Source organism: Astatotilapia calliptera, chromosome 15, assembly GCF_900246225.1.
Source record: "Astatotilapia calliptera chromosome 15, fAstCal1.2, whole genome shotgun sequence".
NCBI classification, from domain to species: Eukaryota; Metazoa; Chordata; class Actinopteri; order Cichliformes; family Cichlidae; genus Astatotilapia; species Astatotilapia calliptera.
This window is the reverse complement of record NC_039316.1, coordinates 35083793-35110117: the sequence shown is the minus strand read 5'-3', so window position 1 is coordinate 35110117 and position 26325 is coordinate 35083793. Positions and strand designations below refer to the sequence as shown.

Genomic DNA, 26325 nt, shown 5'->3' with positions numbered 1-26325 from the left:
AAACCTCTACATAAGGTTTTTCCATGCTCGGAGTTTGCCTTTGCAAGGATGACTACACACAGGAAGGATGTAAGCAATAGATATTTGTTGCCTTTTTGGTAGATGCGTGCATTTAAAATGATAATAATAATATTTAGGCTTTTTTTTCCCTCAGTGAAGGAACCTCTTTTTAATTGCCATTAAGTTACTTTTACATTGTAGATAATTTTAAATATAAATATTCATACATTGTTTTTCTGTTGCACAATTGAATCCTGGAGCCAACCAGCTGATTCCCAGGGCAACATGAAGAGCACATTTGAGTAATTAACCCTCAACACCACACAGAGGCAGCATTGCATTTAACATCACTCGGTCTTACGGACTAGTCTCAGTGAATTACAACTACCTTTGATTTGAGAAAGATAATGTAACTTTATTGGTCCCTTCTTCTTTGTAATAATAATGATAATAATGATAATCTAACCATTCTCTTGAACTTCAATATCTTTTGTAGTCAGAAAGCTCACAGAGTAGCCATTGTTCTACCTTTCTACCTGTACAAAATGTTGCATTCTGTCCAACTTTTGCCCCTTTTCTTAGTCTTGCTGTGACATTCTGGACTTGTGATCACAACTGTAGTTGACTGTGTATAATTATTACAGTCGTCCCACTGTTGGTGGTTTTAAAGCATATCAGTATAACTGAAAAAACTGTTTTGTGTAAAAAAACCCCCACAAAAAACAACAACAACAACTACAAAAGAAAAAGAGCTACTGAAATTGCCACATTGAAATAACAAAGGTACATACAACTACACAGCAGTGTCTATGCTGAATTTGCAGAATGAATAGGTGTGCCTCTTTGCAAAAACCCTCCTGTCACTCTGTCTCTTGTTCAATTATTCACTGCTGTCTTTCAGCAACAATCATATGACCCCTTATGAGCAAGTGCTTTGGCAACAGTGGGAAGGAAAAACTCCCTTTTATCAGGAAGAAACCTCCAGTAGAACCAGGCTCAAGGAGGGGTGCAATCTGCTGCGACCGGTTGAAGGTAAATGGATGAAGACAGGACAAAGACATGATGTAGAAAAGAGCCAGAGATTAATAATAATTGAATAGAAAGATGTGTTTAAACACAGTGAGTGAAAAAGGTGACTGAAAAAGAAACAGTGCATCATGGGAATCCCCCGGCAGCCTACACCTATTGCAGCATAACTAAGGGAGGATTCAGGGTCACCTGATCCACCTGATATGCTTTATCAAAAAGAAAGTTTGAAGCCTAATCTTAAAAGCAGAGATAGTGTCTGTCTTCCAAATCCAAATTGGAAGCTGAAGAAGGGCCTGAAAGCTGAAGGCTCTGCCTCCCATTCTACTTTTAAATACTCTAGGAACAACAAGTAAACCAGCAGTCTGAGAGCAAAGAGCCCTAATGGGGTGATATGGTACTAAAAGCGTCACACATGATAGCGTCACACAGTTGTTGCAGCTTGTCAGCATCACATCCATGATGTGAATTTTCCAATCCATCACATCCCAAATGTGTTCTACTGGGCTGAGATTTGGTGAATGCACAGACTATCTCAATACGATGAACTCATGTTGAGAAAAACAGATTTGGGTGATCTGAGCTTTGTGACTCGTTATCCTCTTGGAAGCAACCTTCAGAAGATGGTCATAAAGGAATGCACATGGTCAGCAACAATACACAGGTGGACACAAGGGGCCCAAAGTGTTCCAAGAAAATATCCCTCTCACCATTGCAGCAAGCTGAATCACTGATACAAAGCAGGATGGATGCATGCTTGCATGCCAGATTTTGATCCTCACATCCAAATGATGACCGATCAGACCAGTTTACATTTTTTCAGTCTGCTGTCGTCCATTTTTGTTGAGCCCGTGTGAACTATAGCCTCAGTTTCCTGTTCTTAGCTGACAAGAGTGGCAGCTTTTGCGGTCTTCTGCTGCTGCAGCACATCTTCTTCAAAGTTCAACATGTTGTGCATACTCTTCTGCATACCCTAGTTGTAACAAATGTTTATTGGAGGTACTCTTGCCTTCCTGTCAGCTCAAAACAGTCTCCAATTCTGCTTTGACCCTTGTCATCAAGAAGACATTTTCATCTAGAGAGCTGCTCACTGGATGTTTGTTTTTTTGTTTTTGTTTTTAGAAACTTCTCTTTAAACCCTAGAAATGGTGTTGTGGGATAACCCCAGCAGATCAACAGTGTCTGAAATACTCAGACCTGTCTGGCACCGGCAGCCATGTCTCATTCAAAGTCACTTAAACCCCCTTTCTTCCTCATTCTGATGCTCACTTTGAATTTCAGCAGAACATCTTTAACATATCTACATGCTTGAATGCACTGAGTTGTTGTCATGTCATTGGACCATTAAATTAATTGCTTAATCGTGCAGCTGAACACGTGTGTCTAATTCAGTGGCTGTATTTTAGAATGGTTAAAGATCAAATATAACAACATTGAAACTAGTAAACAAATTCACATGGCAATGTGACCGTGTACGGCTATATGCTGGCCTTTGATGAAAGCTTTTATTAACTGGAAGCTCTGCCACTGAACACACTGGATTTAACACAGCAGTGTGGATATATTTCTTGCTGTTGTTCAGTGTATGTTCTATTTTGTTGTTGGTGGGTGCAAAAGGTGTTATAACGATCCCCAAACACTACTTTCATTTTATTATTTTATCCTTTATTTTTTTTTAGACTTATGTGACTCATGTTTCTTGAACACCAGGTACATGAGGTGGGCATGTTGCCTTTGTGTTTTCCAGAGTAGCGTTTACACTTAGTGTGTAGTGTAACAGCTAGGTAGGCAGGCTGTTCTGAACAAGTACTGGATATTACGTTCTTTTCTTTTCAGTGAATTAATTATTGACTTTAATTCGGCTTTAGTTCTATAGCACCGGCCACCTCAAGGCCTGTTTTGTATGTGTGTGTGTTTAAAGTTCTATTACTATGAGTATGACCTTCCTACAGTCAATAATATAGGTTCACAAAAAAGAGACAAACACATCTAATTTATGATTGTAAATGTGTTTTCACAGTAAACGAGTACTCTCAGTTTGCTTCTGTCAGCTGTGCATCTCTCCAGTTTGCAAATCAGTAGCAACCTCAAAGTCAGATGCACACATTCACAACAATCACACCATAAATATCATGTTTCACGGTATTGGAAAGGAAATCTTTGAAAAGACTTTTACATTGACTTCACTGTATTCATTAGCTTGTAAAGTGTTCTCTCTGTATTTTTGTGGCTCTCACCCCCTTTAGTGTAATTACACCATGAAACCTTTGAGCAATGGACCTTTTTACGGTTTCACAACTGAGCACAATTTGTTGTCTTTTTTATGCTTCATTATTATAATCTGGGTGTGTTTGTTTTCCTTTTTAATATCGCACATATATGGGCTTTTCTCTATATGCTTGTTGTCTTGTTTTAAGCCTTTTAGTTTGGAAACTACGAGATAAAAAAGCCATTTTGCTTATATATCATCTTTATATAATGTTAAAGTATGTTATTCCTGCAACAGTTTGGCTGTCTGTGCAGGATGTATCCTGTTCCTTCCTCCCTATGATGAATTGGAGAAGCATAAGAGAATGGATGGATGGATAATTATAAGGTGATTTTAAATAATATTTAAATTTACCAACTGGTAACCGGATGTAATGTGTGGAAGAATTAGAGGAACATGTGGCTTCCTATCATCTTTTTAATTAGTGGTCAACATGATGGGTTATTTGGGGATTACAGCGTTATTGCCTGAATTCTAAAGATCGCTCTAAGTCAAAATTTAAGTTTTCAGTGTTTTCTTCTATTTGTGCAGCAAATTTGTGCAAGAGCTTTCGACGGTGTGGGTACAATCATGCCAGGTTGAATGCAGGAGTATAGATGCAGCACCCAACAAATCTTTATTGTTTCATATAAATATGTTATCTGATAACACAGAGTTTCAGATATTTGCTAATGTTTGAAACATTTTTTCAATATCCAAGCAGGATAAAATCTTTAGTAAATGTTAAACTTTGGCTCTCTGTACCAAAGTGTGCCTTTTGTAACACCAACCCAACCGGCTACAGCAGATGGCTGCCCCTCATGAGCCTGGTTGTGAAGGTTTCTTCCTATTAAAAGGGAGTTTTTTCTTCCCACCATCAACAAGAGCTTGCTCAAAGGGGGTCAAATGATTGCTTGGTTTTTCTTTTCTTTCTAATATTGTAGGGTCTTTACAACATAAACCGCTTCGAGGTCACTGTTTTATGTGAATTGGTGCCATAGAAATGAAACTGAATTGAACTGAATAAAAATGAATGGCGCTCCATCTAACAGCAGGGCAGTCTTTGTTTCTCTTCTGACAAAACCTCCAGAAGCCAGGCAGAAAATGCTCACAAACTAGAATTGACTAGTTTCACGGAACACACAAAGACACACAGATCAAAGATGTAAGTGCACATGGAATGTCTGTTTTATCGTTTTCGAAAACATTTACAACTATTTGAGACAAATGGGGAAAAAAGGCAACAAACAGAACTGACCTACAGTTTGCATCCATTTCCAAAATGTTACATAAATAAAAATCCATATTTATAAATATCTCTTTTTTTTATAAACATATAAATAGATTTTAAACATAAATACATTTATGCAGGGAACGATGAAGTACATGAATGTACAGCAGCAGCAGCAACAATATACAGCTTTGCGGTATGTAGTTTTTTTTACACCATTGTCCGCCATGTTGTACTACCCATCTGTGTTTGTATCTGTTGACCATGTTGTATGTTATACATATATGTACTGTATATATGTATATATACCTGCATATTTATTGTATATATATGTCTATATTAGGATTTTGTAGTATTGTCATCCAAGTCTTTGTTTATGCTGGTCATGGTGACTTTCGTACCATAGAACAATCATGATGAGTTTTTCTTTATTTTCCCCTTCTGGTAAGAACAAACTCAACTTTTGTCATCCAAACAAACACGTCGTCCAGAGATCTAGAAAAAGAGAGGAAAACAAAAGCAAAAGGTTAGACAGAGTCTTTCAAGGTCAGCCTCATAAACACATGTTCATTTATTCGATCTTTTGTTAACGTAATACATGTATCAGTCAGGGAATCTCCAAATTTACTTGTTGGTTCTTTACTCATTAACTCACTTCTCATCTAACCACTTTACTTTAGATTAACTCACCCGTATGGTGTTAACCAATGAAAAACACACTCACCCATTGTTAGTCACTAACACTCCCCCATAGGGATGTCAGAGTTTACCATAAAATCGAAAAAAGGTGTGAAGCCTCAGGACTAATCGTGTGTCACTTAGATTCCCCAGTACTTAATTAACCCACACAGCCCCCTTTTCAGTTTATGTTAAAAACACTTAGTGAAACAAATGTGTTTCCAAGAAACATCTTGACAACCAAATATGTGTGTGAATGTGTCTCTGCAACCCCACTTCCGTCCTCGATATCTCCCTGCCCTTTTTCTTAAATGTGATATATTGTTCTTGTGTTATAGAAGCAGATGGGATCATTCATAATGATGTGCACAGATACAAGAGTGGACTTCCTAAATGCTCACTGGTTTCTTTCCCATACATCAGCTTAAGCGGGCTATCCACTTAAACTGATGACTAAGACTATCCTGTTCTAGGAGGTAATATCTATCTACTTAGCACTTTTAATTCTTATTCTCATTTTTATTTTCATGTCTATTTAAGCTTAATTTATAACAGTATTTATAACAGTATGTTTGCACTGAAGCACCGCAGCAATTTCCTAATGTTGTAAACTCGCTCAACATTTGGCAATAAAACCCTTTCTGATTCGGATTCTGATTCTAATGCTAGAAGGTTTAGGCTTGATTATTTCCCTAGATTGAATATTTCTAAGTCAAAGGCAGTAGTGAACCACAATATTTTCCATAGCTGAACCATGCAATGCTGCATAAATACATGTGTCTTATGTATATGACAGATAATCCTGTAAAATCATCATTTAACTGTGAGGAATACCAACAGGAAATTATAATAAATACAATATTAAAAAATTGATTATTATGTCCATTTAATTAACTAGGCCATTCTTTTTTAAAATCCCTGATTGTAATTTGTCTCCCTTTTATCTTTCAGCATTCATTCTTTCATTTCATTTCACCCTGTTGCTTTTGGGCTCTGTTTACATGTCACTGTTTGCCGCTACAGTTAATGTTGCATAATGTTAAAGTGGGACTGATATGAGCGACCACTCACCATTCATTGCAGCGCTGCTCCAACCCTAGCATCCCATGCCGCTGATGGTGCCTATCCTGTCCATCTTGTGTCCGAAGCAGCCACTCCGTGACGAGGAGCCAGCCTTCTTGCTTCCCGATTTGTGTTTCCTGTTTTGGGGTTGATCGTTGAGGAGACGAGCCCACACGCCTCTGGCCCGGGTGTCCACCCGTAAATCGCGCAGTAACCGTATCCGAGTGCGCACAGCGTCGAGCCGTCTCTCTCTCTCCTCCGACTCCAGAAACTCCGTCAGCTCCTCGCCCAGCAAACTTCTAAGAGACTGAAAGATAAGAAAATAAATAAACAATCTCTCCCTCAGGCAAATAAATTGTGCAAAGACAAATGCTTTTGATGAAAGTGAAATCTATGGTTTGTGCCCGTTTCAACAGAGTAGTCATTATATGCTAAATGTTTGAGGTAAACCTCAGCTTGGCATATATTCTAACGCTTTCACAAACGTAATGGCCGGGGGGACGCGTTGGCATTTTTCTCACAGCACGGCACTCAAGAACCCATTAACTTGTATCATCTAACCAAAAACAACTTTGGAAAAGATCCACGAGAGGCTCCAGTCATGAGGTTCAAACCTCGAAGGAAACCCCTGAAGAAGAGTGCAGTACTTCTGTTTTATTAAGTTACCGACTCTGACACCTCGCTCTCAAAGTGAAGACAAAAAATAAACAAACTTAAAACAGGTGCCTGTAGCTTACTTATCTGTTCGTAAAGTAGACTGTAACGAAGACCTCCAACACTCCAAATTTTACTGAGCTTAGAAAATAATTACAACATTATTTCAAACGAGTATTGTTTTAAAGGGTCAGCTTTATTCAATTCTATGCGTAATTGCGATTTTACGCACAATTTTGTTTTGGTTTGGTAAATCTTATTTTGAGTACAAGTAATAAATACATAAAATTCCAAAAATGATGTTGATAGTCAGTATAATAGCTTTTCAGAGTTATTGTAAACTAAGAATTTTAATGTTTTCCCCATATATGGTTTCATTTAAAAAATCGCATATGGGCGATTTAAAGTCTAAAAATATCACAGGGATGCTCGGAAACAAACTTTCACCGGCTGTTTTGGTTGCATGTCACTGAACATGCCGTCTGTTTGTAAATAAAGTGCAAGTGGACAGGGGTGTTACACTCTGAGTGTGGAAAAAGAGAGATTTTCCCCAACAGCTTAACAAGAACCAAATTGTGAAATATGATGCGCAAAGCTACTGTCCTGGAGGACCTGTGCCACAGAACAGCTGCTGCTGCTTCTTCAGTATTCAGCTTCCAGCAGCTTCAGTCCAAACCAATCAAAAGGTTCTCCTGGTCAGTAATAACAATACAAGTGACTTTTTCTTACCTTCTGCTGCGCTTGAGTTAAAGGTTTTGCCCCCATCCTCACTGAAAGTAAGGTGACCATAAGTCCACACGCTACAAAGTATGACAAGTTCATTTTGACAAGTCTAGCAGTTGTTCGGGGATTCCTCTGCGCTGCAGTTCAGATCGAAGGACGTTAGCTTCAGCCAATCAGCTTCTAAACACAAGGAGAGTCCGTTTTTTACTCCAAAGCTCCTCAAGTGCTTCTCTAACTCTGTGTATTAATCCTCGCCGCTTTATAGCCAGCCCATGGTGATGTCATGAAAACCTGCGTAATGGTTCTCCTTCCTCGCCTATTCACTGTTTTTTGTACCTGCCTCTAAGCACGTCATGCCAGGGATTAATTAAATGCAAATGACACAAGCTCCGGTCATCGCTGTGTTAGAGAAAATGATATAGGCTATAAGCTATCAAAAGGCACAGACTTTAAGCTTTTAGACCTCTGGCTGAGATGCAACAGCTGAAACCAAAGGTGGTTTCAAAGGCTGCGCGTCAAGAGCTGAAGAGCGACTTTGGCAGTGAAATGAATTCTAGGATGCCAACCGTCTGTGCTGCGGAACATCTTAAAAAGACATACAATATGCTGCGCGTGGATGACATATCCTGTTTTCTTTAAGCGAAAATTCAGAGTCTGCTGCTGGAATTAAAGGAATTAGGTCATTTTTTAGATACCTTCCAGAAATTCAAATGTGATTTTCTTCATCTAATCACTTTTTTGGAAGGCACAAAGCGGAATTTTACCAGAAATAATTTGATGTGTTACTGCGCCACTCAAGCCCCGTGTTTTTCATTTATTTTTTTAAAGGGTAAAACTTATTATTATTATTATTATTATTATTATTATTATTATACAGAGGAATGCAAACATACAGAGATGGAATTATTAAACAACCCCATTAAGTCATTTGCTCGACGTTATTCACATCAGAGCATGACATCAGCTAAGGGGGATTCACACCGAAAAAACCTCAGACGGTTCATGCTGATTCATAAAAAAACAGAGACACTCATTATAAGTCATGTCATGTGTCTGGATGTAAATGGCAATTCCCCATAAACCTTTTAATTAGATGGTTTTGTGTTTCATGGCGGTATCTTACAGTTTGTTTTCTGTCTTTAGATCAGGTAGTCCACTTACAGAGAAGAATCTCAGAACTACTGTGGCTACTCCAACACACACTGGATGTGTGGGACTGTTCAGACAGTCACCCCCAACTCAGAAAGGAGGCACAGACATGAACCCTAAGCAATGATTACCACACCAGTGTCCAGAAATAATTTATACTGTTATTCTTGAATCAAAGTTGGTATGTCACTAAGAAAAGCTGCTGCTTTCTTAAATTTTAGCCTGTGAGTCTGCAGAGTGCCGTCAATATGCAGGATATTTAACCAGCGATACTTCTATAAACCAGGAGGAGGGTGACTCTGCACAAATGAGTGAAACTATACAGAAGTCAATATGTTTATACTTACTTTAGGCTTAAAAATTGGCATTAGCTGCTGACTCCAACCAATGAGTGACGATGGGTTTTCATACAGACTATGTTACTTTACCACAAGTCCAGAGAAGAACAGTTGAATGGGTGTCGGTATAAAATCTAGTGTAAGAAAAAGCCTTTATGGCTCGCAGCCTTTCAACCCCTCTTACTGGTTTAGAGAATGCCAATCAACAAAGAGCACTCTCAAGCTATATACTTCTATACATCATATCTATAAATGAATGCTTTTTCATTTTTAAAGTGTTACAAGTAAGTCTTACCGGAAAAAACTACTGTAGCACTAAAGTGTGTAACAAATTTAGCTTTAATCTGCAGCTGGGGATTCTTTTTTTTAACATATAAATGAATGTAGTTGTATTTAAGCAATTTGCACCAGGTTTGTCTACTTTTGGCAGAAAACCAGAGTTTTTAATTTAGTGTCCAGCACTGCTGCACCTGTTTTATGTCAACCAGTAATGACTGGTTTGCCAGAACTGAATAAAGGAGATGGCTATAGGGGCTGGGAATATGGTGGAAACACCTTGGTGGAAACACCTTGGAAGTGTCCAAGAAAAGTTTCTGATGCTCAGGATTTTTTAAAAAGGAACTCTGTAAGAGAGTAACCCTTCTGTAGAAGTGTGACACATGCATGAGTTGCTTCACTTCCAGGGTTGAGAGAGTAGTTTCTTGTTAAATCTTAAAGTTTGACCACACATGTTTCAAACAGTGTAAACCAAGAAAGTTCAACTTTAAAGAAGCGTTTTTGATACTGCAAACAGCCTGACATTGATGTATAGTTGCCTAACACTCGTAAGCTCACCCACGGTTGGTTACATATGCCGTGTGACCTGCTTTAAGATATACATAGAACTGTCACTATTAATTGGTGATATGCAGTTAGAACAATGATGATCTAAAAATGTTTTAAAATAAGTTGCAATCAATCACTAAAACACTTAAACGGCATGTTGTCAAGGGAAGTTTAAATTAAAAAGTCACCTCACTGAGAATAATTGACCAATTTAAAGAATATGCGCACATTTTGAGACAATACAAAAACCCTTGTAAAAAAAAAAAAAGATACTTTTTGCAGTGTGGAGTGTTTCTGGAGCAGTCGAGGCCCCACATAGTGGAGCAGAAATCTCAGGCAGCACCATCTGTTTTGGAACACAGAGTGGCAGTATTTGCTATGCCGAAAAGCGAATACCCCTCAAAGTCACATGTTACTGGATCAATACTATACTGTAAAACTAAGTCATTAATCAGCAGATCGCCAGCATTTGAAAGTCCTATAAAGGCTTTTTAGAGCAGATTTGGCATATGGAAAGTGTATACCTGCATTTTTTTGCAGAACATATGTCATATTTATTGTAGCAGTGCTGGCATACCTGCCAAAAAATGTCAATCAGAACGTGTGTTGGATTTGCATTGAATCGTGCAGCAAAAACGATGTTTGGATGGCAGCCAGCTGCAGTGTCATCGTTAGGTGTCCATGTTTCAACCAATACTCTGCTTTCTTTTTGGTTGCACACCATAAAAAATGATCGTTAATAATAATAATCACTTATGGTGTGTGTTAAAGATTATGACTTTGAAGGCTAAATAAAATACTGTGTGTATAATTAGACAACATTACTCTGATAAAGCATATAAAGTATATGGTTTTGCCCTATAAACTCATAAAACAGAGATGTTGATAAACTGAACAGATGAACAAGATGACTGGCCTGTGATATATGATGTAATAACAGAGCAACATGCATCCAGACTTTGCTTCTCTTCAAAGACAGGACACAAACATTACAATGTCACATTTTCCTTCAGTCTAACAAACTTACTAGACTCATCACTGTCACTACATGCAGAAGTTCTCTTAATTGCTTGAAATGAAAGTAATGGACTTGTTTTGGCTATATAAAGCTATAAAAAGAAAAATATAATGAAAGTTTTTATTGGACTCTGAAGTCGGAGCAGTGCAAAAAATTAAAATAAATAAAAATTAAAAAACAAGGGCTAAATATCGGACTGTGTAGACGATAGTACAATTAGAAAAAGAGTAGAGACAAGTTTGGAAGAGCTGATGGGAGAAAACTTCTTCTCTCTAAAAGGCACATGCCAGCACAGCTTAGGTTTGCAAAGTTGCATCTGAACAAACCACAAGACTTCAGGAACAATGTCTTTTGGACAGATGAGACCAAAGTGCAGATGTCTGACCATAATGCATAGCATCACACTTGGCAGCTCACAGCATATCAACACAAAAACCTTATACCAACTGTCAAGCATGGTGGTGAAGGGGTGCCCAACTGTGGGAGTTGGGCACCTTGGAGTCATTAGAGTCGAGCTCTTCTGTATACCAAAGTGTTCTAATCAAAAGTGATGCCATCTGTTTGACAGCTAAGGCTTGGGCCAAATTGGGGTTTGGAACAGGACAATGATCCCAAGCACAGCAGCAAATCTACAACAGAATGGCTCAAAAAGAAAGGAATCAGGTTGAGGTTTGGACTTTGCCATAGTCAAAATCCAGATCTCAACCTGATTGAGATGCTGCGGCGAGACCTTAAGAGACCTGTGCATAAATGAATCCCAAAAAAACCTAAATGAACTAATGTAATGTTGTAAAGAAGAGTGACACAAAAACACTTCCACAAAAACATAAAAGGCTGATAAAGACATACAGAAAACTTCTGTTCCTTAAGTTATTGTTGCTGAAGGTGGTTCTACAAGTTATTAAAATTACAGGGTGTTCTTAGTTTTGACATTATATTTACTTTCTGAAATGACAGTAATAAAATCTGCCGGAGTAAGGTAAGCTGTGGTGATGATAAATAGCTCTTAATTTTGCCTCAATCAGCCCAACTTGGCCCTACCTCTCTCCAGCACTGGATCCCCACAGGCCTGTGTTCTCAGCCCACTGAATGCCCTGCACACCTGTGACTCAAAAAATAACCTGAAGCTGAACATCCTTAAAACAAAAGAGCCCATGATGGACTTCAGGAGGCACACATCGGTCCACTCCCCTCTTATTATAAACGGAGAACGGTTGGAATCTTTCTCCACCTTCAGGTTTCTGGGCACCCACCTACTGCCTGGGTGTTTGGTAGGCAGGGGCCACACCTGAGAACAGGAAGGCTGTGTAGAGGGTTATTAACACCACCCCTGGAGGCCACTGCCAGATCCTGCTGTATCAGGAAAACCCGTGTCATCACAGGTCACCCCTTGCACCCTGCCCAAAAGTTGTTTTACTGCTGGTCCATGTTGAATAGAATAAGTTAGTGAGAGTAACAGAAAAAAATGTAGATGAAATTTGTCATCACAACATTTGTACTCATGTAGTCCAAAAACTAACTAAAATAGTTGAAGGTTGTTCCTTTCATATAAAAAAATGTTGAAATAAAGAAGGCTTTTTAAATCATCAACAGGATGTACTTGTCTGACATGAGTCATACTGTTACATCTGAACTTTTATTGCTGGTTTTTTTTGTTTTTGTTTTTTTTCACAGTGTTGATGGCATTTATATTGAAACATGTTACTCTTTAGTGCAAAAAATAATTTAAGCTGAAAATAATCAACACAGGTGCATCACATCACATTGCATATGTGATGTAAAATATGTTTTTAGCAGCTACTGCTGCTAAAAAGGCCACTCACACTCCAAGGTAACTGCAGTAAAGATGTTCAATTGCATGGAAAGCTATTTTACTAATCCGCTTTTACAACAGCAATATGGTGCAGCTGAACTCTGCTGACCTTGTGTCCATGATGACATCTTTGGGTTTTGCAAAACATTTTTCACTGATTGCTAATCCCTTTATTTTGAATTTTAACAAGTGTATGACACATTCTTTCTTCATGTCGCAAGTGTTGTGTCACAAGTTTGCCTTTTTTTGTACAGTTTAACAATGTTACACACTTTTCCCAATGACATCACATGGGTTACTGAGAGCACCTATTTTTCTATGTCCTTTTGTACTTCCCCCTTTTTCTCCCTGCCTTTCCCACAAACTCTTATCTGCTCAATTTTCAGTAATTTTTTAAGCTTTGATGTGGCTGAATGAAAATGAAGCAGCCTAACTTACTTGCACCAGGAAGCTATGCAAACGTATGGAGAGACCATGTGTTGCAGTAGCCGTTGCACTGAGTGTCTATGGGAGGGTTGAGTGTCTTGATTCCTCCTCTGGGTTTATGTAAGACAAACTACAAGGCTGTTATGGTCCTATAAATAAAGGTTTTATTGCGTGTGGAATTTTAATGCTTTTTACACAAGTGCTCTGAAGCCTTTTGCATGTGCCAACAAACACGCTTGCCTTTATTGGCAACACAGGGCTACTTGACTAATGTACACAAAATGCGTATGATGACTGTGTAAACACACATGTTTTGGAATGAACTAGTTTTAGAGGAGGTAGGGTCTCCTGTCTCGATGTTTTTGATATTATAGGGGTAGGTACTAATTTCAAAAATGTTAACACTTGTTTTACTGTGGAGCAAACTCACTAGTGCATCATCATGAATATCTTAATACTGTGAAAAAAGTAAATTTTTGTACTTTAGTACAAGTAAAGTGTAAAGTGACTATAGCCTATAGCTCATCAAATCAGAAATCCAGTTTCTCAAATCATTAGAGTAAAAATGCCCATCTGTAATGATCAAAAGTGTGTTAATTTATATACTCAATTTATAATTTATATACTAATATGCAAAATACTCCATCATGCGGCGTGGCATGCAGGTGATCAGGTTGCTTTCTTAGCCTTTAGTTCGTCTGTATTTTTGGGTCAGGTGTTTATTGTCTTCTTCTTGACAGTCTGTGGGGTTCGGGTCGCATGGATTGGCTGGCTGGTCAGTCATAGTAGTAGCATGATCAGCCAAGCATTTGGTAGTATTGGCACTGTGGGCAGGTGATGAATTCTGCAGGGAAAGGAAGTCAGCATCTCCATTAAAGCTTGTCAGCATGAAGTACTCCTAGATGACAGCTGATTAACGGTCAGACCAACCGCCACCTCCACCAGCAGATGACACGGCACCCAAATCATCATAGCCTGAAGACCTTATAGAAGGTAACGACACTATCCCAGTAGAGAATCTGAGTAAAAGGGCTTTACTTTTGAAAAGTGCAGTGGAAGGTGGTGACATCAGCTGTTAGACCTCTGTGCTTTGGAACCAACTTCCAGTTTGGGTCCAGCAGACAGAGCCACTCTGTACTTACACTTGAAACTCTTTTGTTTGATAAAACTTATATTTCCGGCTGGATCAGGTGAATTTGCTGCATGGAATATTTTTTTAGTCCTGATATTTTTGTGGAAAACTTATAACCTAAATAAAAATGTAAAAATGCACCCTTAGCAGTCACATCAACATGCACATTATATGTCCCAACCAAAGACAAACTTTTTGTAAGCTAATGCAGGTGTCACAGCATGTGAGATGAGTTTTCCTGAGAATGGTGGAAGCCCTCCATCATATTGTGTACTGCTGTTCATGCATGAAGCCAAACACAAGGCATAAAGAAACCACAAGTGGAATACAGTCATATGAACAATAGAGTTTTATTGCCTATTCCAAAGCATGCACTTGTGCTTTTACTTTATTGCAATTCCATAACCAAAATATACTGATGTGTTTTGAGCAGACATTGAGGTGACTAATAGGGGAAAAAAATTTCAGTCACTTCAGATTCAGATTTAGCATATCGTGATATCACAGGGGAGCCACCGTGGCATTATAATTTAGATTTTCGCTCAATTCCAAGCATTCCTAAGAGACACAGGTCAAGTTCCTTGTGAAGGTTTAAATGCAGAAATAGTGCAGTTCTTGTAACAGAATGACGCTGCCAGCCATTTGGCCTACTATTTGTATATTTATGTTGTGTGCCAAAAATACTGTGTGTAATTTTTTGCTCTCATGGCATATTGCCTCAGTCAGAAAAACATTCCAATCTGGAGGCAAGAAGACAGAACATATGAAAATGCTCTTAGGTCAAAAGCTATTCTTACCCAGATTTTTGTTTTCTGGACCACAAAAGATGCTGTCTGGGTTTTAATTTACTGGGTTTGTGTTTAGCCGTTGAAAAGTCTGTAAATGGACATGCACAAATTGCTAACATGGCCAGATACTGAGCCAATGATTTCAGCGTGGAAAGATGTAAATGCTCATGACATCGTGTTATAAGTGGCTACAATCATAATTCATTAATTATTCACGTTTTATAATCCCCTTATTATTATTAATGCCATCGCCAAGGTTACTATTACCATTAAAACCATAAAAGTGAATAATATACAGGCTGTTGGAGAAGCATTTATTCCAGTGTTCACAGCATTACCACACATACTTGGTGGCGGACATGTTATTTCAAAGCTCTGGTGTGTCACTTTTTCAAACCATGTGGAAAAATACGTGTTTGGGGTTTGGGTTGCACAAGCTGCGACAAAACCACATGGAAACAGGGCATTTTAAAACAGATATATAATCTTGGCTCGACGTTACAATTTTTTTGCTTGACTGTAAATGGACTTGCCTATTGCCAGACAAATGCCACTGCACAAAAACACTGTTTCCCTAATGAATTTTTTTTATTCGAGACCAATATTTCCCCAATATCTCATTTATTAGTGATTGCTTTTAAAACTTATAGTGAGTCATGAGGAATGTGGTTTTTAACAGCCGTTTTTTTTTTCTTAACCCAACGGAACATGTTGCTGCAGTGCTCAGCTGCACCACACCATCCATTCATTTTCAGAACTGCTTATCAGGGTCACAGGTGGGGCTGGAACCTATCGAAGCTGTCACAGGACAAAGAGAGGCCACCTTACTGAAGGGCTGCAGCTTAATACAAACGAAAGGGTGCAAGCAGCGTACACACATTAGCATCATTATGTTGCATAAGCAAGATAACTGCTGCTTACACCATTAGTAAGCGCTACACACTTCTGGAAACATCCCAGAATACTGATTGTCTAAACTTTCAAAATAAAATGTCCAGGTGAAACATCAACCACAAAATCCAGTGCTTTGTTAACAAAAATCCAATTTACAAGCCATTATTTGTTTTTGTGCACTAATGTGTTGGGTCCATCTGTGTGCTACCTACCTTGATGATTTTAGTGGAATTAAAGAAAGGGAATCTTTAAAATATCCATCAGTAATATAAACTTTGGACTGATTGTTCAACACTGCTCACTTGATGACAAAAAAAGGACCAAAAAAATGTTGAACTCACGTACAACTAAAAAACAAACAACAAAATAAATATATAAATTATTCTAAAAGGCCATAACACATCCCTGGGGTGATGTCACCGAACATCAGCTAAATTAAAAATCCACATCTGCAGAAGCTTCACGTGAGATCACTACTTTACTCTACTTGAAAAACAACAAGGAATGTGTTTCGGGATAACCACAAAGGAAATTCAAAGGCTTGGAAAAACATTTTACGACATCTAGAGGATGTTTTTTACCACTTTAAATGATTTGTCAAAGACTCTCAAACTCTGGGAGATGATTGAATGTTGGGGTGGGTACAGTTTCCTCTGCGGTGGGGTAGGGTGGGCTGCCCTGGGTCTTGTGGGGCTTGGCAGTGCTACCGTAGGCCCCGGTCTGGATGGACCTGGGCTCCCTTGCCTTGGTGGGTACCAGAGGACGGGGGTGTCTACTGGGGTCAGCGGGGGAGCTGGCCCTAGGGAGGGGCATCCTCCCCTTCCTCCTTTTCCTCCCCATCCCCGGCTACCTCCCTCTTCCCGCTCCACCACACTCACCCACACAGGTAGGGCCTTGGGGTGCGGGTGTGTCACCAGGGTGCAGGGGAGACATTCCCCCCCCTCTGTCCCCTTCTGGCCACCTGTGCCTCAATTTTATCTCACAACTTAGACATCCACATTACTTACACTCTCATAACACACACATATATATAGGGCCTTGAGGGTGGGCACGTTAACGGCGTCCAGTGGACGGTCTGTGTTCTCAAACCGACCTCTGGCGCCGGTGCCCACCTCTCAATTTTAAATCCATGTAGACATTGAGGGTTCTCGGGAAGGGCCGTGCTAACACCTGCTGCTCTCTGGCAGCAGCACCATGCTCTCCCTTGTTTTAAATGCACTTTAGAACAACACACAGCAACACTACACATGAGCGGGAGGAGGGAGGTATGGGGTCTTCACACACCCCCGTTCTCTGCTAGCCATCAGGGCGGGGGGCTGGGAGGAGATGTTGGCTGTCTGATTGGCCTCCCTGCTGCTGCGGAGCCTGGGACGGTCTGCTTGCCTCCACCCCGGGGGGAAGGGTAACATCTCTTGGGTCTGGGTTCTGTTTCCCCCTCTGGGGGTGAGGGTACCTGGACCCGGGGTATAGAGTATGTTTGGGGAGTGTGATTGTGTGTACATGTCCATTTATGTCAATCCTTACGTTGGGTGAGTGCTGAGTGTTTGTATATGTGTGCATGAGGGTGGGAACGCATGTTTGTGTCTGTGTGTGCCTGTTTGTCTGTGTCTATATGTCAGGTCGGGTCTTAGACTCCACCTCACCACACTCCCTGCCAGTGACTGATGCCCTCAGGGGTCGGTGCATTGGTGGTTCTTGGTGTCCGGGGCTGGGCACTCAGGTATGTACCAGCTCACTCCCGGTGGCTACCTGGCGGGGCCTGGCGCCTGTTGCTCGGTCAGGCCTCCTCCGGGGTGCGGGGGGCCCTCGGGCCTCCGGCCTCTGGGCCTGCGGCTCGGTTCACTCTGGCACAGCTGGTTGCCGGCAGAGCCGGTGGGCACGCCGGTGCAGCCCCCTCTAGCTTCTGCTTGGTGGCTATTGGGTGACGCCTCATCTGGGGATCCTCAGCCCTTCCCATGAGGGTGGCACGGATGCCCCTCCGGTGGTCCTCCTTGGGCTCTCGCACTCTGAGGCCTCTGGATGTCTGGGGCCTGGATCTCCTCCATGCCTGCTTCATGCCCTGGGGGACGGGGCTATGGCTCGCTACATCCTCTTGCAGACCATTACATGTGGAAACCATTTGAATACAAGCGCGCTGATCCACACAGGTATGCACACGGGTGTTCACTGCTCGTAGACTTAAATTACACCTTTCTTGGCTGCTACTTCAAAGCACATTGTGCGCTGTCTGTCCTGCGTGCTGCACAACAACATTGAATATTTAGTATTTACTGCTGTTTACACTTAGCTAGATTAATGCAATGGTGTTGTGTCTAGTATGTTGCTTTGGTTTTTTTTGCTTGTTTTCTATTCTTCTTCTCTCAACAGGTGATCCAGGAGATTTTTTTCTTTCTTTCTCCCCCCCTTTCTCACTGTCCCTCTCCCCTTCTGTTTTTCTTTTCCTTCCTCTTTCTTTCTCCCTTTCCTATCCCTCACTCATGTCTGTCCCGTCTGTATCATCTGAAAATAAAATAAAATAAATAATAAAAACAAAGGTCAATCAAATGGACCAATACGGCAATGCCACGATGATCCATTTGGCAAAGTAAATCCATTGGGTATCCTTGTTGGTCTTCAGACAACAATTCTGACGGCGAAAGAACCAAATGGGACAGGCAAAAAAAAAAAAAAGGAAAAAAAAGACTCAAACTGCACAATTTCCCAGTGATTTCACAGGATAATAGAATGACAGGTATGCTCATAAACTAATGTAAGAATAAAGTTTGAAGTCTTACTTTATTAAAGTCAGAATTCAAACTTTTGCTCCCAGAATCCTGAACAGAAATGTCATACCTCCAAAGTACTTTTTTTTCAGCGGCCCTAATTCTCATCCATAATGTCCAGATGTATGTGCAGAAATTACTTAATGGCCATTTTCAAAGCCATAGGTCAATGAACAGGTGTCAATGGGAAAAATAAATCCTATATAAATAAAGGTTGAATAAAATAAGAAAATGAGTATAAAAGCCTATCAGACTCCATAAAAGCTTTCACAAACCATTTTGTCCTCTGTTTTAAAAATGCTAGGGCAACAGTAGAATAACCTCATTAGTGTCTAAAGGGAAATCTACAGAAAAGATTAGCATTTATATTTGATTATTGTGCCAGTCCTATTATTAATAATGCATTTGCTGAGATGTTAAAGGCTTCTGCGTAAACTTGGCCCAAAACGACGCTGTAATTATTTCAATTTGCAAAATGAACTTCGAAAACTAGTAATTTGCTCTTTTACAGTATTTATTAAAAAATTAAATACTGAAAGTCTTACGTCAATCCTAGTTTGACGTAAGAAGCTCAGACAGTGTTTTCACTAATTTCAGCCGGTTTTTGCTTTAATGGTCCAGAATCTGGCAGCTGGTTTAATTACCTATCGGTGGCCATTTTGGCATACATATCCTTAAACAATAACCTAAGCTTTGTGGCTGCTACTGCAGAGAACAACACTTGTGTATGATGGAATCTTAAAAAAGCTGAAGGGATCAAGTATGTGGATTGCTGATGTATAACTTGGGTGTGCTGATCAGTATCCACAAACTGAGTGAAAAGCATTTACTTAAGACCTGCAGATAAAATGGGCATTAGCATAGATTACCTTGCGGTAGCCCCTGATACAGCTGGATTTCATGGGTTTCGCAGAGATTTATCAGTATGGATTTTCCTTGTTATATGCTGTAAAAAATTACATATTTCTTGTAAGTCCTCAGTTCTCAGATATATGTTCTCTGTACAAATATGTCAAAAGCCAAAGAGCTTGTTTTTGCTTTTCATCGATCATACCACTGAACTTCTTTCCATGTTAACCTAGATTGCCAGATTCCAGTGAAAAACTCAGCTGGAAAAGTGAGAGAATGTTCTGGCTGACTGGAAATGAGGTGCCATTATGGCTTTGCTTTTCACTGAAACCTGCATTTACAAGTCTAACTGCAGCTTGGAGCTGTTATAGCCACTTGCACACCAGACCAATTTCAAACCAGATGAAACATTTGACAAGTGACGTGGTGACCATGTGAGGTCCAGCCCAAGTCAGACAAACCAAAGCCAGTCTGGCAGTGGGGTTTTCAAAATAACCTTTGCTCCTACCTTTCATGTGTCGTCTATTCAGTTGGTGATCTCTGACGTCAAGTTAGATAGACGTGCGCAGAGGCCACACAAGTCTATAATGAGAAATATAATGTAGATCAAAATACAGGCTCTTTATATTTACAGTATGTGTCTGATTTGCATCTAGAGTGACTTCTGTGTTCTTTGGAAGAGTAAGTGTGAATGCCTTGGTGAACGCAACACATTCAGTGTGTTTAGGAGTCTGGATCTGGCTTATAAACTTGCTTTGCCTCACTGTTCATTTAAAGTGCATATGTATGACCTGCTAGATATAATCTTGTTTGATCTTGTATATTTTATTTAATTACATGACCGACCCTTGAATGAGTGTATACTGCTGAAAAGAGAAGGCAGTGAGGTCTGCGATCCTTATCCATCAAGAGAAAGCTGTTGGCCAAAGACCTGAGAAAAGTTCCTAGTCTGACGGCAGTTAACTTTACAGTCAGAAGCTAATTCAATAAAGATCTTTTTCATCCAGTACTCTATAGCTGAGCCTAAAATGAGAGCGGATAGGAAGACAGTAACCCAAGAGCTGGGAAAGGGTGTCTGACCTGCCACATTAAAGGCATACTCAGACTGCCGTCAAACAGTGTTAAACAATCTTCTCTCAACCCCTGGTCACGTACTATACTGGCCATGAGTGAGTTGCGCCGTGACCTTTGGAGACCCTTTTGAACAGTTTTGAACATTATGTCTGACTGGAACTGAATCATCAGTTTTTCCATATCCAGATTAGCCATAAGCACTATATATGTTAAAAATCCCAAGAATTATAATTAAATCCCCAAAATCAATAAGTAGAATCAAAGCACTTGCAAGTAAAGTTACAACATATTTAATGTTGCATAGCACCAGAAAAAAAATGACTTATTTCAGTGACCGAAAAACAACACGGTCGACTTTACTAAACTGAGGTTTTGGTATTTAATTCTGCCTTGAGGTAAATTAATAGCTGATCCAGAAGCAAAGGCATTTGAAGGTCACTGAATTCATATTGTTAATTTATAAAGTTTCTTTCTCAATTCAACAGTAGTTAAACGAATTTTTACAGGCAAAGTATCTCCTGAACAGAGGTCAGGGCTCTGTTATATGAAAATGTGGATAGAAATGCTTATATATATTCCAAATATTGTCCCACTTGCTTATTTTCAGCAGATTAGACATGTGGCCTTCTTGTTTTCAGACAGCTGACAATGAATGAGCTAAACAACAGCAACAGCTGGTTACAAGCTAACGTTATGCCAGCTAATGTTAGGCTTGAGCAATGTTCCCTCTAAGCTGCACGCGTGCGCAATTGCGCACTGCTGGCACGGTCTCTGCGCACAGATAATCAACGACGCTGACAGGCTATGACAGCGTCCTTATGTGCCAACACCGGTGTTTTAGCTAGCAAAGCGGCTGTGGAGTGAAGCCACGTCAATGGCAATGTGTACAACCATTGGAGATGTGAGCAGGACAGACGGAACAATTGACGGAAAAAGTGTGGACTTTATGCCAGTTTTTTCAATTTTGTTGATAGGCCACGTAAAACCAGAGTTATGATAACAATATATGCAATGTTTGGTTTTCTTCCTGAAGAAACGGTAAAAACGGCGTTTTATAAGGAAAACGCTCACTCTCCGCCTGTGAGCAAAACCAAAACCAAAAAAAACCCCACCCTTTCCTATTGGTTGAAAAATTTACCATGCGGACCAATCAAAAAATGATATGGCAACATGGCATTTAGTTGTTTAGGGTGGAGGAAGTTTTAGGAGTGACGGCGGTGTTTTGAGATGTGAGAGATTTGCGACATTTAGCGCAAATCTTGTGTAGTTAGTGTGTAGTGTAGTCAATAGTTTTGTTGTGTGTGTCAGAACAATGAGGCGACTGCTGAATGTTACAGGTGTTACAGGAGTGATACATCTTGTGTTGTCAGGCCTGCAGGTATCAGGCTGTTGTTCTCCTTTATCTCATAGTGGACAGAAATTATTTTTTGGAGTGGCACAAATAATTTGTGTGGCATCAAATTTCATGGAGAACACCTGATTGTTCTGTAAATAGTTTCAAATGTTTATTTAAAACAAACAAACACCTTGGCTGCATTTTTAGGTAAACAGCTGCAAAAAATTTTGTTGTTTGCATAACTCAGTTACTTTTTTGAAGAAGTAACTATATAATTAAATGTCCAACATTGGTCATTACTGTATTTTGCAGACAGAGAGTTACAGGACTCTCTCCCAGACCACAGACTCATATCATAATACAAGTCAGAGCTTCATAACAAAAAAAAAGAAAGTTGTGTTTTCAAAATTGGAGTTCAAGTTATTTTTTACTTCCAATAGTGCTAACATACTACACAGGTCATGAACAGGATTTTTGTTTTTAATTTTCATTGTAAGTGGGCTAAAGCAGTTAATTAAAGGTGGTCTAACATAAATGTAAATGCTGTAATTTGCTTATTTTAATAAACCCGTGTAACTTGGATGGATTCGATGCTGGCGTGACGACAGTGCACATGTCTGCTGTTGCTCACAGTGGTCCAAGGGACCGCTCAGGGAGTTTGTGCGTTCGCTCAGACACATGAAAAATTAGAGGGAACATTGGGCTTGAGTGTCCTAAAAAAACGCATTACTTTCCCCATGATAAACAGGTTGATCACATTCTCATATCATGTGAGAGTTTATCAAATGTTTATTAAATGTTAGATTCTCTTCAAAGAAAGTTGCACTAAAGCCAGCTAACAACAGCAAAATCAGCAGCTAACAGAGGCTAACAGCAGCTAACAGTGACAGAAACAGCAGCCCTTACCGACAACAAAGTTCAGGATATCCTCAACAACTCACCCCAGCATTGCTTCCATTAGTCAGAAGTGAGCTTTACATTCTCATTGATTCATATCAGTTGCTTTGCAAATTTCACGGCCGCCTCCAGAACATGGACAACAGCTGAGGGACACAGCGGTGGAACAGCTTACACTCGCTACAGATGAACGACAATAGAATTATGCTAGAAGCTTGTCGATTGCTATTACAAGGTTGAGGTGCAACTTGCTAAGGGGGATTTAATCAAATATTAGTGGGAGTATGTGTATAAATGTGAGTCTGTGTATATACTTTTGACTTTGTGTCAAACTTGTGCACACAGTTCTTGCTTTTTAAAGTCATTACTAGATGGCCATACAATCACTTCACCCTGGAAAAAGAACAGTTCAAAAGAAACCATTAAAAGCCCCAAATTATGGTGATACACTCATGCCCATGTTGAGTGTAGACAAACTTCTGACCACAATTTTCTGTTAAATCAAATCAGTGTAATTGCCCTCAAGTGCAATCATATCAGGTCTGAAAATATCTTAAAGATGATCAAACTTTATGCTGTATGAGGTATTTATGAAAAAGTAAAAGGAATCTGAACTCTGCCATATACAAGCTATCTTTGGTTAAAGATACTTTTGCAAGCACGGTCAAAAACACCAGTAGTATAATATACGATAAAAAAAAAAGGTTTGTCTGAATGGAGGTACTATAATTGCTTGAGAAGGGGCAGAGCACCGTCTTTGTCTGGCTGGGTGTGACACCCTAACCAGGCTTTTACGGTAGGAAGGAGTGAAGCACACCAAGGTTTATCACGATACTGGGATCCCGAGTTTAGCAGTTTATGGTGCTTTGCCCACACTCAATCCCTGCACCTCCAGCAGCTAGGGTATACTGCAAAACCATTTTCATGGAAAAGCTGTTAAACTGGCCAGGGTACTGATGAGAAACATTGTCAGCATAACATATTTCATAGCTCTTTTAAATGTCATGAAGTTGCACTGATGTGTCGTTTCTCCCATCTCTACTGTGGCAGAAATCTGCAACATCTCTCAGGCTTTGCCACAGTGAGCATCAGTTCTTTGCCATCTCTCTCAAAGACACTGTGTCTCATGATTTTGCTTAGTTTGGTTTCCATCATGTTCTAACAAGTTAGAGCTGTTAACGCTAGAAGATTAACATACTGTATTTTTATATAGACCCCTTTATTGTCTGATCTGTTCAAGAAACTGGAGAATAATTTTTACATCTCTTTCCTCTCGATGTGTCAGCTGGTCTGTGAGGGGTCTGGGTGAGCTTGTTTTTGCACGGTCTCCCTGTTGCTATGCAGACGACCTTTTGCTTTGGCTAGGCCTTAGCCGCCATCCTTAGAGTCAAGCCTGGTCCTGATTGTTCCGTAAGGCAGAATCAAATTAGGGACTAGTAATGACCATAAAGTCCTGAAGGGCGTTGGCCCACCTCACATTTCCCGTCCACATTTCCTTTTCATTCCTTTCGTGATTCATCTTTGTTTCATTACCAGCTAATCTGAAGGATTTGTTAATAAAACACCAAACAGATAATCAAAACGCACAAATCAATCAGTGGGTGGAGTTCCAAAAGTTGACATTTGTTATCGGCCAACTTATACATCATGCTTCTTCTTTCATGAGCAGTTCCCATGTTTTGGTGTTGCTTATAAATACATGATTGTGTGTTCAAGGTGCAATGGTACTTAGTCATATGTGTGTGTGTTTCAGCAAATACTGGCAATACAGCATTTACCCACTTCAAAGCTTTCGTCACTGTACCAAAAACATACAATGGCTTTCTCTCCTAATAACACAGGCACTTGCTATCCAAACAGTTTAAATATGTAAACAGTAGCTAACATGCTATAACTAATTACCAGCTTTTGACTGTGGCTATTGTTGGTTACTTTTAGCCTCACGTAAACTCTTCCGTGGGCATATGAACACTAACTTATTGTTTGCTTTAAATAACACACTAAAAAAGTGCCAGCATCCTTTGAACTGCTTCCAGACTCCACTCTTGTTATCATTACTTTTTATATATAATTTTTTTTCTCCTTTGCAGGACCCCTAGGCCTTGAAATTAAAATGTGGCATTTTGCTGGCGCGATGATAACAGGTAGATATCAATCTTGCATCTTAAAAAAAATCTATTCCCCACTCTTTGCTTGGCTTTTGATGTGTAAGATCAGTACAGTAATGATTACCTTGTTGCGCAACATCTGCCAATCTAGGTTCCTGCATATTCTGACTTGCAGAAATCGCTTGGAAGTAAAAACAGATATGATCTCTGTTTATTTTGCTATAGCTGAGTCAGTATATCTGCTCGTACATGCCTTTCTTAAGGTATTACTTCAATCAAACAGTCTTTCAAAATCTCCTGGGATGCTGCTCTTATATCACTCTCATTTAGCAATTCATAAACATTTTAATGGTAAAATTCTTTTAAATTTTTAAAATAAGACACAATTTTAAAGCTTTAAAATAATTTAAAGGCTCAAAATGGTGTCTTATATTTAATTCTTTCAGAATGTTACACATCGGCCTGATTTGTTACATTGTTGCTTTAAAGAAATTACTGTGATTTGAGAACAGTTTAAGCTGATCAAGTTCTTCCTGGCTTTTAATTTTCTTTGTGTTGTGTTTTGCATGAATTGGCACATGGAAATAAAACATGGGAAATGTAAAAATGTAAATAAAAAACAAATTCTACAGACATTGCTCAGCAAAGGTACAAGCAAATCAGTTATTTTGTTAGGATACCTTGGGTTTACAGACATCTTTATAATGATGACAGTTAAAAAATTTTTTTTTAAGTGATGTTAAGTTATAAAAAAATAAACAATAATAAAAAAAGTATTTGCCTCCTTGTGTTTCAGATCATCAAACAAATTTTATTATTAGACAGAGATAACTTGGGTCATTACAAATTGCAGTTTTTAAATTATGATTTAATTCATTAAGGAAAAAAACCTATCCAAATTGCCCCCAGTGTGGTCAGTGAAAGGGAACTCAGCTTTCCAAAAAACAAGGGGGTAATTATTTTTTCACATTAGTTCTTCATTCATTATTTGAAAACGAAATAAAATACATTTGTTTGATGAACTGAAACACCTGAAACATTTGTGTGACAAATATGTGAAAATTAACAAATCTGAAAGGGGACAAATACTGACTGTACTGACTGTATTTATTTTTAAGAAAAAAAATAAAGAAACAAAAAACATGCAGCACTTCTTTAGCTTTTGATATACAGAGACAGAGAACTAAATACCCGTGATGTTTGTAAGGTTAATGAAGCTGGCCTAGTGTCCAGATAACTATCTGTTACCTTGTAGTTAGCTACAAAGCTATCGCTAATTAGCACCGGTAAAATG

The 26325-nt window shown here is 39.4% G+C and overlaps 1 protein-coding gene across 1 annotated transcript; it reads right to left on the bottom strand.

Moving 5' to 3' along the window:
• Window positions 1-4793: 4793 nt before the first annotated feature.
• Window positions 4794-7839, bottom strand: nppc (natriuretic peptide C). The gene is made up of 3 exons (XM_026142992.1): window positions 7629-7839; window positions 6255-6552; window positions 4794-5000 (listed from the first exon to the last, which is right to left on the bottom strand). The coding sequence occupies exons 1-2, from the start codon at window positions 7719-7721 to the stop codon at window positions 6280-6282; spliced, it is 366 nt and encodes a 121-aa protein (XP_025998777.1). The 5' UTR covers window positions 7722-7839; the 3' UTR covers window positions 4794-5000; window positions 6255-6279.
• Between the last annotated feature and the right edge of the window lie 18486 nt (window positions 7840-26325).

Coding starts and splice junctions, on each gene's coding strand:
- nppc (XM_026142992.1), bottom strand. CDS start 7,721: ATGAACTTGTCATACTTTGTAGCGTGTGGACTTATGGTCACCTTACTT. Junction 6,553..7,628: donor TAACTCAAGCGCAGCAGAAG/GTAAGAAAAAGT, acceptor CTTATCTTTCAG/TCTCTTAGAAGTTTGCTGGG.